This window comes from Populus nigra, chromosome 18 (genome assembly GCF_951802175.1).
Source record: "Populus nigra chromosome 18, ddPopNigr1.1, whole genome shotgun sequence".
Taxonomy (NCBI): Eukaryota; Viridiplantae; Streptophyta; class Magnoliopsida; order Malpighiales; family Salicaceae; genus Populus; species Populus nigra.
In genome coordinates, this window is record NC_084869.1 from 4,119,944 (window position 1) to 4,137,561 (window position 17,618).

Sequence of the window (17,618 nt, forward strand, 5' to 3'; positions counted from 1 at the left end):
TTAACATGTATTTTAACATAAAAATTATTTAAAAAATAACCGTAACCATACTGCCATATACCAAAAAAAATAGAAAAATATGAAATCAGGAATTCTAACGCCAAAGGTGTACATGTTTTGCCCCTCGTACTAGTTTGGAATCAGCCCATGCTGTCATCCGTTGTCTTAGAATCCGGATTGGCTCCACCAGTTGATTTAGAATTGATTAATTTTAGACCGTAATCTAGGTTTAAAAAAAAAATTGATTGAATCTATTAAAACCTTCATCAACCCATTGATTTAAAAAAAATTATCAAAATCATATTTTTTTTATTATTTAAAAAAAATTATTTTTAAAATTAACTCCGATAATACAAGCCAAACTTCTTAATCTATTACGCAGGTCTTCCATCATATTGTGTTTTAAAACTAAGTTGTTATCAACTCTACCCACCACAATATTTTTAGGATATAACTTAATGTATCTGGAAGTGTGGTCAAAAGCCGCATCTGAAAAATTTTGAATTTTTTTAATGTTTTTCAATTAAGTAATGTTAATAATAAATTTAAAATATAAAAAAAGTTATTTTAATATATTTTTTAAAAAAATTACTTTAAATGTCAATATCAATATCGTCAAGGTTAAAACATCATATCATAATTTAATTATTTGGCAATTATAGAAACGCAAGCATATTCTTTCTTCTTGTGTTATTTTCCTCCTCGAGACGTAGTATCCAACATGGAAAAGGTCAAGACATGCAAACATCACATAGTTTGGCCCTTACCACAGATCCAAACCCAACAACTTTTGTCGATTGCTACCTTTGCAGCTAACAATACCATCCTATCTCGATTCCTCAAAAACACGCAAGAAAATTCTCGTATCTCTCATAGAATGGTTCCAAATTCCCGAAGCCGCAATGTTGCCACTCTCTTTATCGATCGATTCAAAGATTACTTACTTCAAAATCACAGAACTAATATGAATGTAAGCATTTCCTTCTCAACTACCAACCACAATGTACGTACAGCCCGTAAAAAGATTCTTAATTTGTGCTAGGAAATCCACATCTCTAATTTATTCTACCTGTAAGCATGCACGCAATTTTGCTTTAGGACAGCAAAAGGCATAAGAAAAAACCAAACATTCCAAAATACTAGGTGCATCTCTTTGTTACTTTCTTCCAGCTCTAGCTATAAAAGCCGTTGAACGTAGTCCAAATCAAGAAAGAAACAAAAGAAAGAAAGAAAGAAATGAATGCCCTCTATAATCTAGCTCTATGTCCGACTTCATGCTCTCATAGCACTCCAAAACATAACACAAAGTGGAAAACTGAAGTGAATGGGACTGCAACAGTGGCTTTCAAGGGAAAGGCATTGTCCAGAGCAAGTTCTGTAACTGGCAAGCAAAGAAGAATTGTCTCAGCTGCATCTGTTACAGAATTGACTCGTGTCAGTGAAACTAAATGTCGACAAAATATCCCAACCGAGAAACAGTTGGTTGATCCATTTCGTCAAGGGATCATCACTGAAGGGGGTGTTCGGTACAGACAGACTGTTGTTATAAGGTCATATGAAGTCGGTGCTGATAAAACTGCAACATTGGAAAGCATTCTCAACCTTCTTCAGGTTAACTACTTGACAGAAACATTTTGTGTCTTTGTGAAGATTACTGAGAGCATTCTAAAACATTTCACTTTGAAATTCTCGTGAGTATGCAGGAAACAGCTTTGAACCATGTGTGGGTATCTGGACTACTAGGTGATGGATTTGGTGCCACACATGGCATGGCAAGGAATAACCTCATATGGGTTGTAACAAGGATGCAAGTTCAAGTTGATGAATATCCCATCTGGTAAGCCGTCACTTGTACGGAAGAAGATTATTGATGCATTGACTCGCATAGTTCTAGTCACATTTTGGTGAGTTAAAAACGTGGATACTTGAGAAGCTAACTGTTTTTTGCAGGGGTGAAGTAATGGAGGTTGACACATGGGTCGGGGCATCAGGGAAAAATGGAATGCGGCGAGATTGGCTTATCAGAAGTGATGTCACCGGAGAAGTCTTAGTTCGGGCTACAAGGTATATATGACTCTGAACATCCTCATTCTTTCTTTCAAGGTTCCCTTGGTTTTCTCTACTAAGGCGTTGCAAATCTGAAACAGTACTTGGGTGATGATGAACCAACAAACTAGACGGCTTTCAAAGATGCCAGAAGTAGTCAGAGCTGAGATTTCACCTTGGTTTATAGAAAATAAAGCATTTGAAGAAGAAATTCCTGAAAAAATATACAAGCTGGATACGAATGCCAAATTTACAAACAGCAACTTGAAGGTGATCTAGTATATTACCTTCAATATCAAAAATAGACTTCGGACATCATAGCCATACAATTTTCTCGGTCTAGAAAACATTAATATAAGCACAATCAAACAACGAAGCGATCCTGCTTTTGCCCTCAATCTAGATTCTAGGCTCAGGAATATGCTGATAAGTTGCCTGCTGTCTATGTAGCCCAAGAGAAGTGACTTGGATATGAATCACCATGTGAACAATGTTAAGTACGTTAATTGGATGCTGGAGGTAAAGACATAATCATCCTGGCAAACCAATCTCATTACAAAATCTGGATAGCCGAACATGAGAATTCTAATCCTCGCTTTCTATACAGACCATCCCACACAAGTTTTTGGAGAACTATCAGCTAACCAGGATGACTCTGGAGTATAGAAGGGAATGCAGCAGTTCAGACGTGGTTGAATCACTGTGCAAACCTGAAGAAGAGAGTTTTGAAGAAAGACATCAAGACAGAAATGTTGACAATGGAGATTCACTAGCGTCAGTTTTATTTCAGGATGGTAAACACAGCAAATCATTCAAAGCATACACCCATCTTCTACAGATTACAGGAGATAAGGAAAGTGAAGAGATTGTTCGAGGTCGAACCATTTGGAGAAGAAAACTCTAGACTGCACTTGGTACCTAGTGAGCTCATGCCAAGAAGAGCTGCTAGGCTATTATATATGGTAGCAACTGTCATTACATAAAAATTCTAGCAGACAAGAATGTTAAGACTTCCAGTACAGCCTAGATAGGAACCAGGTATAGGACATAGTGACATACACGAGGGCGGGCTTAGCATGCTTTGTCTACCGTGTTCGTTGGCTAGTTGTCATTTAATAGCTACGAGTAGTTGCTTTGATTAATTACATTCATTATCAGGTGTTCAACGTGACAGCTACTTAGCTTGATTTTACATTTTAAAATTAATGACAATCCATGAAAAAAACCATGCCATTCTCTTCATTTTAATTTGAAAGAAGCAATTTTATCCCCGAAAATAAAATATTCAATTTTAATTAGTCATCAATTTGGTTACCATTAACATTGAATTGTTAATTTAATATATTCCACATTTTTTATAAATTAAACTGTGAAATGAAAATCACAATATCATGATATCCAATCCTAGCAACATGTATTTAACTCGATCAGAAATAAAATAAATATATATATATATAAAGGAAAATAAAGTCATGCTTGGAAATACCTTTTATATCAAGGACCAAAGAATAGATATCATTTATATCTTAATCAATATGGTTTGTTGAACAATGGATGAGAATTATGTTTACCTACAAGACTCTGCAACTATTCTGAGAAACTCATAAGATCTCACAGCACAGCTTTCCGTCTCCGAAGCTGTGAAAGCTGACCACACCATCCAATGCCAAAAGGTGGGCGAAGGTTCTGCTGCTGAAGCTCTACCATCTATGACATCAGTTACCAAACATCGAGGGAAAATAGATGGATGAATTTAGTGTACATTTTTTGTTTACAAACGAATCCTCAGTTGCTCTTCTTTTGTTAAGAATGATTATGTCCTTCTGACAGTAGTCTGAAGAAGAGTGACAGTGGCCCTTCAATTAATTCTGCAATATATAAGGATAGATGAGATCTTTGTGGTTTGTGGTGGGTTACTCAATATTACATTACGCTGCAGAAATAATAAAATAAAATTATTAAAGAGTATTTAAAATTTTTTTAGATAAATCTAGAGATCTAGAGTTATATAGAAATTTATTATTTGAAGATCTGATTTTTATCGACTTTGATTAATTTTTTAAAAGTTAGGTTGTCGCAAATCACAAGTTATTTAATTGTATGGTTTCGAACAATAATTCACACGAATTACTAGTGAGAAATTTCTTAAATCCCTATTTAAAAGAGAGGAGTTGTTATGTCTAGAGTCATAGCTCTCTATTTTATGACTTATGTAGTTTTTTTTTCTAACATACAACAACTAAAAAATAAAAGGCATGACTTATTATTTATAGAAAAATCTAAAAAACCTTATAAATTGGCAAAATATCAATTTTCCTCTTGAATAATATACATATATTAATTCAAGATAATTTTAGAAATTAACTCAATCAATTCCTTGCTTGATTTTTCTAGGTCTAGAAATATAATCTTTGTATTAATTATATTCTACTTCTTAATTTTTAAAATATATTTTAATCAAGTTATACTTAATTAAATCATCCTAGTTTAATTTCTGACTAATGATTCTTAATGTGTGTGACCCATTAGGTTCATAATATGATGGCTCAAATATAAATTATAATTCTAGTTAAATATAATTAAATAAATTAAACAATTTAATTTATTATCAATTCAATAGTTGATTAATTTATATTTGAAGATCAAGTCTAGCAACGTTTCATGATCCTTTAAATATTAAAAAAGTCATTAGTAATTTGACTTAACCTCTCGATGACCGTTTTCTTAGTGTAATTAATATCATTATGTCAATAATGTTTCAATTTAACACTAAAGCATGAAGTATGTCTTCCATGTTAAATCATGTTTGTTTTCTACATAATAGTCATTGATCGTTTAAATAAGATTTGAAATTCTTTTCAAAACTCATTCCACCTTATCTAAGGATTTCTCAGTCAATATTATTTAAGAACATATGTAATATTTTTTTTCTAATTCACCTAGGGTGATGAATGCTCCCTTGATCACTCAAGTACCTTCATATAGTTCATGTTATACCTAATGTTTGCTCTTTCATTACCTCGATTAAGATAATATGTAACATAATCAAAGCATAATATTCTCTATATAAAATAACTTAATGATCTCAAGTCTAAAAATCACTTACACAATTGTCACGTGAGCCTTTCCATAAAAATAGGTGATCTTTCCATATAGAATTTTCATACGGGCCAGTTCAATGTACATGTCTTATGACAAGTACCTACATATTAGTTCAAGGTATCCTTATATCTCAGCTTATGAGAACAATTGTTTTATTTCATCAATAACATAAAATAAAAGGATGGGGATTGCCATAATGCATTGCTTGATAAGCTCGAGAATATGTGTGACCACCTTACTAAAGTCTCAAGTTCGATTGAACCAAAGATCTTTAACTTTAAGATCACCATCCATCACATTCATATAATCAATTAAGTTTCATAATGGCCTTTCTTCAAGCCACAACTCATACCAAATCTTCAAGCCACAACTCATACCAAATCAAAAGGTCCTCTTTGGTCAGGTTATAAATGAAGCCTTCATGCATGTGGGAGAAGGCTTTAAGAATGGATTACCACATAAAGGAAGAATTTGGGGAAGCATTTTCCTTAAATAAATTTTTTATGACAATAAATATTAACCCACACTTTATTCCTACAATAAAAAAAAAAACATTATAAGCTTGTTTCCTAATAGAGCAATGCTAGTAGTTATTGTCTCTCTAATTCCCAGGCCATTAAATTTCCTTGGGCATGATACAGACTCCCATTTAACCAGGTGTACACCTTTATCTCCATTTGTTCTTCCTCAAATAAACCTCTTAATTAGCCTATTAATACCATTACATATAGATTGAGGGAGCTAAAAAATCTGTATAACATAAGTGGAGATAAATGATAATACTACTCTAGCTAAGATAACTCTCCCCGCCTTGTTTAGCAACCTTCTATTCCAATCCAAAAACTTCTATCGAATCCTGTCCAAAATGAAACTAAAATCAGACCATTTAACTCTCTTCTAGATTAATGGAAATCCGAGATACTTACTAGTTTGCTTGCAAATTTAATTGTTGATAATTGGAAGATCTCATGTTTTACTTGTCTCCAGATATTTTTTGAACACATCACCCTCAACTTCTCAAGGTTAGCCTTTAGACCAGAAGCATTACAAAAATATGCTAGCACACTAGTCATAGTCTGCATCTAAGTTGTATTGGCTTTAGAAAATAACATGAGATCATCCACAAAAAATAAGAGATACTTGGACCTCCTCTCAAAATATGAATTAGTTGCCAAGTCTTTTCCGAGACTTTCTTTGTTATTAAACAAGCCAATTTCTCCATACAAAGCACAAACAAAGTGTAAAGAAATTAAATCCCCTTCCTTAAGACGATATGTCAGAGAAAATGAGGGAAGCTTAGATCCATTTCAAAGGAGAGTTAAAAAGGAGGAACGAACACAAAACATGATCAGAGTCATAGTATCGATAGGGAAACCGAAGTCCTCTAAAGTGGTCTGCAAGAAATCCCAATTCACCCTATCATAAACCTTCTCTAAGTCAATTTTCACAGCTAAGGTACCAAACTTGCTTTTGGACTAATGCATATAGTGCATCACTTCTTGAACCACCAATGTATTATGAGTATTACTGCGTCTAGGAATAAAACTGCTCTATAAAAGGCCAATTAGTTCATCTAAGTGTGGTCGCAACCTATTCACTAGCACTTTTGTAATGAGTTTGCAAAAGACATTACAAAGGCTAATAAGGCTAAGTTGCTTAACACTTGTGAGCCTCTCATTTGTTAGTTAGAATTTATACATGAAAAGTTGAAAGTTTGAACATTTCATTAAATAAAAAATTTTATAACAAATTTTTTATTTAAGTTAAAATTTATTTCTAACCAAATTTATTTATTATTTTTCTATGAGTTAAAAGTTAAAAAATAACTTAAATCAATTAACAAAATCTTAATCTCTTATTTTTTTTTTCTTTAAATAAAATAAGTTTTATCTTTTGATGAAATCTGAACTATCGATGCCTTGAGTTTAGTTGGAAAAAAAATGGTAAACTAACTATACTATTAATAATATTTAAAATCATTGTAATTATAGTGTCTTCAAGTTATAATATTATCAAATACTTTTATTTATTATATCATTATAGTTTATTATCCAAAACACTAATTCTCTTAGGGTTTTTTATGTGTCCCAATACACAAAACACTATTTATTACAATAGTGTCATGACTTTTTTATCCCTTGATTATTTTGTCTTTTGTCTTGGTTTTGGGGGTAGGATGATCTTTTTACCATGATATAAATGTCTTTTAAGGATTGTATAGGGTTATTTTGGTAATTGGATTTTTAAATGCATGGTAAAATTATTAATGTAACCCTTTAATAAAATAATCTAATGCCTTCTGCACAAGGGTGTTTTCATATTTTCAATTTTTATAGAACAAATGAATAATTACATTACCGTTACAATTCAAATTTATTATCCTTGAATTCAAGGGCTTGGTTGTAATTTTACTAAGATTTTGTTTGTTGATATTGTTTAGTCTTAAGAGAATTTTTGGTTTTTGCTCACAAAAAAAAAAGAGGAAAAAGCTGATGACACGTGTCTCGTATGTGTTAGCCGCTAGGCCGCCACATGCAACTAGCTCCAACAGTTATAACCGTGATTCCGCCGCATCATTTGATTCGTCTCGACATCCACTTTCTCTATGATTGACGCATGTATGGAGATTCAGCATGGTTTGACCTCAAATTATTTTTCTTTTCTTTCTTTCTTTTCCTTCTATTTCTTCCTTGGATTATGTGTTGGCCATCCAAAAATTCATACTAGCCCATCAATTTATTTTTTTCTTTTGATTCAGACCCTCTTCTCTTATTTGCAATTGTTTTATTTATATTGATTGTTTCTAATTGGATTTTATTTTCAATATCATCCCTACTCATTTGATTTTTTTATTTGTTTATAAATTTGGTCTTTATTCTTTTAATTTCTATTTGTTTTATTTTAAATCATTTTTTTGATGAATTTGTTTTTTTTTCAATTTCACCCCTAGGCATTTATTTCATTTAATTTTTATGTCAAATTTGGTCATAATTCTTTTAATAGTTATTTTTTAATCATTTTCTTAATGGATTTGTTTTGTACAATTTCATCCTTGAACATGGAATTTTATTTAATTTGTCCTAAGATATTTAATTTTTATGTTAAATTTAGTCCTAATTCTTTTAATTTCTATTTTTTCCATTGTTTTTTTTATTGATTTTTTTTCTCAATTTCATCCCTCAATATTTGCTTGATTAAGAATCTTGCTTCTTTATTTTTTTTTTAGGTTTGCCTTTATTGGAGGTCACCCCAATATCATGACTTAAGTAATAGATCTAAAGGTTTAGCTCGAGTCAACTTCTGTTTTTTTTAAAGCATTTTTATAATATTTTTTTTGCTAGTGTTTTTTTTTGTTTTCCTATTTATAAGGACATTCCAATTACATGTCGTAGGTCATGTGTTTGATTTGTTGATCTAGGTTGGCTGTCAAGTTCGCTCAAGGTTTTTTTTGTTATCTTTTTTTTTCACAAGTTTTTTAAATTTATATTTTTAAATTAACTTATAATAAACTTCTTGATAGGACCCCATTCCAGGGTTTCATAGATTATGAGTTTTTTAAGATTTAGTCATGTTTACGATGTTTGTTTGGGTTTACTTGCTTTTTACGAATGTTTTCAATTCCATCCTTTATGATTTTTTTTAATTTTTAGAATTTGGTCATTATTTTTTTAATTGATATTTATTTTATTTGGGATTATTTTTTATTTTTTTCATTAAATTGCATCCTCCTTAGGTTTTTCCTATTAAATTTTATCCTCTTATTTTTTTTTGTTATTGCAGGGTTTTTTTAATTAATACCTTTCAAACAATCTCATCATTCAAAATTAAATTGGTTGAGAATTATGTTTTCTGATTGAATATGGATAAAAAAAATTCACGGGATGCGACATTTAAAGATTAGACCAGGTTTAAGAGGTTTGCCCTGTTTTTTTTTCTAAATTGTTGTTGTCTTATTTGTTATCCTTTTTTTTAACTTTTGTTTTCTTTTTGTTTTTTTGTTTGATTCTATTGGGTTAGCCCTCAACAATTACTTTTTTATTTCACCCCCATCATTTTTTTAATTTATAAATAATCTACATATTACAAATGATTTTTAATTTCACCCTTATGATTTTTTAATCTTTCAGGTTTGGTCCTAATTCTTTTAATTACATTTTTTTTTCTTTGTGATAATGTTTTTTTATTGGATTTCATCCTCATTGGGTTTTTTCCTATTAGATTTTAGCTTTATTTTTTTTGTTGTTCGTTTTCTTTTGTAAGTTTTTTTTATTAATAGTTTTTTAAATGATTTCATCCATCAAAATTAAATTGGATGACATTTAAACTTCTTGATTGAACTCGAGTTTATAATTTAACAAGTTGTAATTTTTTAGACTGAACCAAGTTTAGGAGGTTTGTCTAGATTTGCTTGGTTTTTTTTCCCTTTTTAAGTTGGTTTTTTTTTGTAGTTTGACTTTTTTTTTCCCGATTTTCCTTCAATTAGATTAGTATTAAGTTGTTTAATAATCCGAAGAGGCTCGGATGCGATTCTTCATTTCTTTTCATTGTTTTTTTTAGTTTATTTACTATTGTGTGTTTTTTTCATAAATATTTAAATTGTTAATTTAACCAATGACTTAGAATTTAAATTTTTTTAACCCATTATTTCTTTTATATTTTTTTCCCGATTCTCCTTCAATTAGATTAGTATTGAGTTGTTTAATAATCCGAAGAGGCTCGGATGTGATTCTTCATTTCTTTTCATTTTTTTTTTAGTTTATTTACTATTGTGTGTTTTTTTCATAAATATTTAAATTATTAATTTAACCAATGACTTAGAATTTAAATTTTTTTAACCCATTATTTCTTTTATATTAAAAAACAATTGTTTGGCTCGTGATAACGCGTGTACAACATATCTAATCTTACTGCTATGTAACTTAACGAATTACATCATAATTATGCTAGTTACTAATATGGCAACAAATCGTTGCTCAAAAGATATATTATCACCTTTTAAATATAAGTGATTTCAAATTGTCAAGTATAATCATTCAATGAATCCTAAAAAAGTTATTTTGTATATTTTCAATAAAAAAAAAATACTTGTTCATTGAAGAAGAAAAAAATATCATTCAAATTATAAAAAAAATTATTTTTAAATAATCTAAACTTTATTTTATCATGCCATAAGTTTAAAGGCAATTTAATTATAATATCTCCAAGTAAATAATTCTTCTACTTGTAAGTGAGTTAAGTAAACCATCGCTATATTTAAAACTATAATGTTTCTCTAATATTTTTTAAATAATATTAAATATTAAAAATATACCATAAGAAAGGTCTAAAAATACATGTAAATCTTGGATTAGTGAGTCCTGCAACATGAATCTCACTTTAATGCTATGATCCAGTGATTAATGTACATTCTTAGTTTTTTTATCATTTATTTTCTTTAATATTTATCATTTTGTAATTTTTTATTTTATAAAAACAAAAAAAAACATTTTACTTAATTTTCAATAAAAAAAATTAAAATTAAAATGACTTGAAGTCCATCCGTAAAACAAAACACCACCGTTTCATTAAAAAAGAAAAGGAAAAAACATTTCTCCATTTTCTTTTTAAAAAAAAACCGTCGATTACTCGCTTGGCCATCTCAAAACCCCAACTTTTCATTTCATTTTACCACAGAACCACTCTCTCCCTCACTCCCTAGGTTTGATCTCTCCCACTTTTACCCCTACCTGCCTACTTATTTTACACTCTCACACCACTGAATTAGGGTTAGGGTTTCAAACAAACCATTCAATGGCAGCTGTCTCCGCTCCTAGATCTTCCAAAACTGAGTCCTACATCGACAACAAGCGGAAAGAAGACATCCGCCATGCCAACATCAAGGCGGCGTGCGCGGTGGCTGACGCCATCAGAACCAGTCTTGGTCCTAAAGGAATGGACAAAATGATTTCAACGGCGAGCGGCGAAGTCATCATCACCAACGACGGCGCCACCATTGTTAACAAGATGGAGGTTCTTCAACCTGCTGCGAAGATGCTCGTTGAACTATCTAAATCTCAAGACACCGCTGCTGGTGACGGCACCACCACCGTCGTTGTCATCGCCGGATCGTTGCTTAAGCAGTGCCTTACTCTCCTCTCCTCTGGTATCCACCCAACTGTTATCTCCGATTCATTGCATAAAGCTTCAATTAAAGCTGTCGATGTTTTAACTGCAATGGCTGTGCCGTTAGAGTTAACGGACCGTGACTCGTTAATTAAATCCGCTAGTACGTCATTAAACAGTAAAGTAGTTAGTCAGTATTCATCATTGCTAGCTCCCTTAGCCGTTGAAGCTGTTTTGTCTGTTGTGGATCCTGCGAAGCCTGATTTAGTTGATCTTAGGGATATTAAGATAGTGAAAAAGCTTGGTGGAACCGTGGATGATACGGAGATGGTTAGGGGTTTGGTTTTTGATAAGAAAGTGAGTCATGCTGCAGGTGGGCCTACACGTGTTGAGAATGCGAAGATTGCAGTTATCCAGTTTCAGATTTCCCCACCAAAGACTGATATTGAGCAGAGTATTGTGGTTTCTGATTATGCACAAATGGACAGGATTCTGAAGGAAGAGAGGAATTATATATTGGGTATGATTAAGAAGATTAAGGCTACTGGGTGTAATGTGTTGTTGATTCAGAAGAGTATTTTGAGGGATGCGGTGACAGATTTGTCTTTGCATTATTTGGCAAAAGCGAAGATTCTGGTGATCAAGGATGTGGAGAGGGATGAGATTGAGTTCATTACTAAGACTTTGAACTGTTTGCCTATTGCAAATATTGAGCATTTCAAAGTGGAAAAGCTGGGTTATGCCAATCTTGTTGAGGAGGTTTCACTTGGAGATGGAAAGATTGTGAAGATTACTGGGATTAAGGATATGGGAAGGACTACCACGGTACTTGTACGTGGGTCTAATCATTTGGTTCTTGATGAGGCAGAGCGGAGTTTGCACGATGCATTGTGTGTCGTTAGGTGTTTGGTGAGTAAGCGTTTTTTGATTGCTGGTGGTGGGGCTCCGGAGATTGAGCTGTCACGGCAGCTTGGGGCATGGTCAAAGGTGCTTCACGGGATGGAAGGATACTGTGTGAAGTCATTTGCAGAGGCACTTGAGGTCATTCCATATACTTTAGCAGAGAATGCAGGATTGAACCCAATTACTATTGTGACTGAACTGAGGAATAGGCATGCTCAAGGAGAGATCAATACAGGAATCAATGTGAGGAAGGGGCAGATCACGAATATTTTGGAGGAGAACGTGGTGCAGCCTCTGCTTGTCAGTACAAGTGCCATGACACTGGCAACAGAGTGTGTCCGGATGTTATTGAAGATCGACGACATTGTTACTGTCAGGTAGATTGAAATTGAAGATGAAATGTGTTAGGCTATCCGTGTTTAGTCGCTAGGCTGTCATGAATTTGTGGTTTGAGCCTCTTAGGAATGGGGCTGTTTTTCCTTTTGTTTTTAATTTTCCTCAGGAACAATCTTAGTGATGAGTTATGGTTAAAGAATTTCGTTGGTTGACATTTGATTTGTTTTGGGATACTTTATTTGGAGATTTTTTTAGTCTTTTTTGTCCCCTGCATCTAGCTTTCCTGACTTTTGATCTAAATAGATCATCGTATTTAATTTGCATATTGCATCAGGTGTGATGCTGAATAGATTATTCTATTATTGAGATTATATCAACTTGGATGGCAATCTTTGCGGCAGTTTATGTTTGTGTAAATTGTAAAACCTAGTACTAAATGTAACTTGCGAGCTCAATTTTCAAGCTTTTTTGAGATGGTATAAGCAGGTTGATAGGAAGCTTTTCGTTGTGTCTCTGTAGAGGACGCTCAGCTTAAGTATTCACATGTAAACTTGAATGTTCAATTCTGTAGCTCCTAAAAGATCTAGTTTTGCTGGTGGTAATCTACAGATGGATTATCCACTATATATTGATCTTTGCAATGCCTCATCACGATTTAGACTCTTTTAAGCTTCAAAGAGTTTCTTTAAGCAGCCCTAAGAAGAATAAGAATAATGTACACAATCTGATTTGAAAGAGGAACTGTAGGCAACGAATAATGGAAAAAGTGTGAAATTTTTTTGAAACAAGTACTAGTACAAATCCATAGTTATAAGACCCATCAATATGGAAAGGCAATTAATTATAAAATGAAATGAAATGAAAAAACAATTAAATTAGCATATTAATGTTGTAGTAGTGCCAGGCTCATTGATATTCAAATTTTACTAGTTTATTTATTGGTACCAGAGTCATGAATATTCATATTTATTAATGTCAAAATTAGAAATATTCTCTGTATTTACTAATGTCAGAGTTACGAATATCAACACTAGAATTGAGAATTATTCAGATCCCCAATGTTCATGGACATCAAAGTCAGCAACACCATTTTTTTTCTTTCACGTAATATTTATTAACGCTAGAGTTGGAAATATTTGTAATTAAATATTTACTGACGTCAAAGTTATGAATATTATAAGTAAACCATTAAAAGCATAATACAACAAATCCTAATCAATTCAAGACAAAACCAATAATGCAGTCTACCTTAGGTAGAACGCTTAAGGGATGAGAATATCTTCTTTTTTGCGTAACCAATCTAGAACCATATAATCTCTGTTGACCAGTTAGGGTTCATAGTGACCATAATACTAGGTGATGATTTTTTAAATAAGACCTTTCCCTATAAGAACAAGAAATCAGATATTTGTTCTTTTCATATGAAATTTTTAAAGGTCGTTGCAATATCAGGTGGGAGAAAAGGTAACAATGACATCATAATTTCTTTTAAAAAAAAGCCTTACAATTGGACAATTTAGTCAGCTTTGACAGTTTTGGCTGGTCAAGTTGGCAACCTCAAACGAATGAATGTGAAGGTACAGACTTTCAAATGGAGCAAGGTTGGATTCAAATGAAATAAGTTCGTCCCCTCTATCAACTACAAGTAGTCTCGTGTGACAATGACATCAGAATTTCTCCGACGAAGTCTTGATAGTGAGCAACTCAATCATCCAGAGTTCAAACCTAATTATGTAAAAAAACCAGCTTTCTTTTCTTATGTTCATACTCAAAGGCTTCTCATAGGTTCTTATCAAGGGTCAATAATAGATTCAAAATTCTTCTAAAAACCCTATAAATACCCTCCTAAAATAGGATAGGGGCTAAAAAATAAAGGAAAATAGATATTCTAGTTATCTTTCCAATCTAAAAGCATGCCCTTGTGGCCTGCTTTAATTGTTTTTAATTTGTTTTTGTTATATATTTATGTTTAGAAAGCATAGCAAAAAGGTTTGGAATGCTTAACAAATAATGTTCTGTTCACCTCTTTGTTGTTGTAATGTTCATTTTAATATTGTTATTTTTGAAGTTTCTTATGTTTTTATTCATATTTGTTGTTGTTTTAAGTTTGTTTTGGTACATAATATTGTTTTTGTTTGTGTTTTGACCTAGCTTATGCATGTTGATGCAAAGGTGTTTACAATAGCTTTGTTATGCATGTTTATGCACAAAATGGGTTCAAAAAAGCTGATTTTGAATCCATATTGCATGAACATATAGATTGTGTTAAGTTATTGTTGTTTTGGATTTGGTACCTCAAGCTTGATATTTTTTGTTATTGTTTTTTGTTCAAATATGTTTGTGCATGTTAGTGTGACTTGTTTGGATAAATAAAACATGTTTTAGAAGCCAAAAATATCAATTTTAAAGGCTTGTCAGTTGTTCTATTTTTGACACGTGATTGAGTTTTGGTTGACAATGTTCTTCATGTTCTTACGAAGAACATTGTCTTAGCTGCATGATTTGGACCAATTTCATTTCATTTCTTTGCCCAGAACTATTCTTTGGACTTAAGTAGGCAATAATCTATAATACATTCGCACCACTAACATGTTTTAATTATGTATAAATATGTTAGCTTGGTTTTGGTACTGACATTTTTTTTTTGCCAAACCGTGTTGATTCATTGAAAATTAAAGTAAATGGACGCTTGATTATTGAATTTTGCATGATTTCCAACATGTATATGTCTTTGGTTTGTCCATTTTGGGTCTGATTTGAAAATCTCGGTTGTTGGGTTTTAGTTTTTGGGTTTCTTTATGTTCTCCCCACGAACATTGCTTTAGTTACATGATTTAGACAAGTTTTGGTCATTTTCTTTTCTCATAACACTTTGTTGGGCATTATTAACAAGCAATCTAATGTTTATTTGCATAAGTAACATGTTTAAAATAGATTTTAAACCTTGGGTTTCGATTTTGAACCAAAACTTATTTCGCTAAAAGCGTGCATTTTTAGTGAAAATCGAAAAGATTGAATGTTAGATTCTTGTTCTTTGAATGATTTTCAACAAGTATGTGCTTTTTATATGACCAAATCTGGTTTGAATTCGAGTCTATATTGTTGGGTTTTGTTCGGCTCCTGATATTGTTCTTCGTTTTTCTTCATTTTTTTATGTATTTGATCCGTTTTGTTTAAGTTTTTTTTTTGGGCAAGTTTAATCCATTTTTTTTCTTTGGTTTCATTTTTGGTCTGTTTTTTAGTCTAACTAGAATTATTTTGTTTGGTTTATGGTCGAATCAAAGATTTTGGGTAAACCGAAGTGAGTCAACCCGGTCAGGTAAAAAAAAAGGGTTTTATACCCTGTTTGGTTTTTGCCACTTTTTTGACAAAAGGTCTTATGGCTTAAGGTTGTGTTTGGTAAAACACCCTTTAGGTTTATTTTGTTATGTTATGTTACAATTTCTTCTTTAACCAAACAAAGCCTAAAAAAATTATATATAAAAATATATTTTTGTAATTTTACATATAGCCAAAAATCCTAAATTTCGAGCATCCTTTTTTTTAAAGAAAATTAAATCATCTTTGGCATTGTTTTTTAAAAATATTTCATTGGATTTACAACAAGTTTGTAAAATTTCAAAGGACTATGGTCTATATTTAAAAAATATTTTATTATTATTTTTGGAAAGAAATATTATTTACTTTTAATATAAGGATAAAAAATATAAATGAAAGACACCACCCTTGAATTGTCGTCACGACATTGCGCTCTCGCCAAGAGGGTACAATAAAGAGAAAGGTGGCTGGTTAGGCATCTAAAAAAAGGTGTGAAAAGGCTAATTTTTAGCTTACTTTCCCTTCGGATTTCTCCTTCTTTTTTGTATGAAATTCACCCCTATTTATAAGGATCGAAAGAGATACATATAATCTTTTTTGTGGATAAATCCTGGCTTTTGATTCAAACATGAGGGATCTCAATCATTGGCTAAAAGTCGTCATCACAAACTGCAAATTTGGGCTACAAAGGCTAATCAAACCAGCCTTTTTAAGGCGGTATCATGGAAGCTACGGAGGCGACCAACCAATAAGAATCACACTGGGGGTGTAGAACGGTGTCAGGCCATGAGAGTAATGTTTTGTTTGTCTTGTTTGGTGGAGAGATGAAACATTAAATGTCTTTGAAAAGTAGCCACCCAAACATTTTTTTCGGGTATAAAAGGTTGAAGATGATGAACAATGGTTAGACGACAGGTTGTTTGGCACTCCCCTTGTTTTTTATGTTGGTCAAAACGACGTCGTTTTGTACCGAAACAAACTATTTGGGTCAAAACGCACTGTTTTATTTAAATGAAATAACACCGTTTTAACATCCTTAAGGTTTTAATTTGGGATTTGACTAAAACTCAATTTAGTCCTTTGTATTTTGATTTCTTTTAATTACATCCCTAATTGACTTCAAGTTTTTAATTTTATGCAAATTTACTTTTACCAAACTCAAATATCAACCCTAAAGTTCAATGCCTTTTCATTTTGATTATTGGTTTTGAATTTATGCAAATTGATCTTCAACTGACCATTTAACTTTTAATTTGCTTCGATTTCACCCATGTTTGCAACCAAATTGAGTCCTCGAAGTTTAACATTTTTTTCAAAAAGGTTCTTGGTTGTGAATGTCTTGAATTTGACCTTTAATTAACCATAAACTTTGATTTTCTTATAATTTTATCATTGATTTCAATCAATTGACTTCGTAAAAATTAAGTTTAGTTCTCTAAAATTCCAATCTTCTCGATTAAGCTCAATTTGGGCTTCCGAACTTAATTTTTTACCAATTAAATCCTTAATAAAATTAATTTGGTCCATTAAAAATATAATTACGTCCTTGCATCTAATTAAATCTTTTAATTTGACCCAAATTAATTTTTAAACATAATTAAAGCTTTAATTTGGCCAATGATTAAATCAAATTCGGCTATTAATTGTCTAACTAATTCCATTAACTTAATTTTTATGCAGATTCATCCAATAATCATTTAATTTGACATTGAATCTAGATCGTCTCTTTAGTCTTGAGTACAATGGGTTACGATTGGGCTTCCATTTATGTCCAAAACTCCAGTTTGATTTCTCTATACATTTGAAATCAT

General features: G+C 31.8%; 2 protein-coding genes across 2 annotated transcripts; both read left to right on the plus strand.

The window, feature by feature from the left end:
• The first annotated feature begins 1,236 nt into the window (after positions 1–1,236).
• Positions 1,237–3,140, plus strand: LOC133678827 (palmitoyl-acyl carrier protein thioesterase, chloroplastic-like). Its single transcript, XM_062101343.1, has 6 exons — positions 1,237–1,611; positions 1,704–1,837; positions 1,951–2,064; positions 2,148–2,316; positions 2,497–2,565; positions 2,654–3,140. The coding sequence occupies exons 1-6, from the start codon at positions 1,237–1,239 to the stop codon at positions 2,948–2,950; spliced, it is 1,158 nt and encodes a 385-aa protein (XP_061957327.1). The 3' UTR covers positions 2,951–3,140.
• Positions 3,141–10,789: 7,649 nt separating this feature from the next.
• LOC133678717 (T-complex protein 1 subunit delta-like) lies at positions 10,790–12,703 on the plus strand. Its single transcript, XM_062101181.1, has one exon. The coding sequence runs from the start codon at positions 10,939–10,941 to the stop codon at positions 12,532–12,534; it is 1,596 nt and encodes a 531-aa protein (XP_061957165.1). The 5' UTR covers positions 10,790–10,938; the 3' UTR covers positions 12,535–12,703.
• The last annotated feature ends 4,915 nt before the right edge of the window (positions 12,704–17,618 follow it).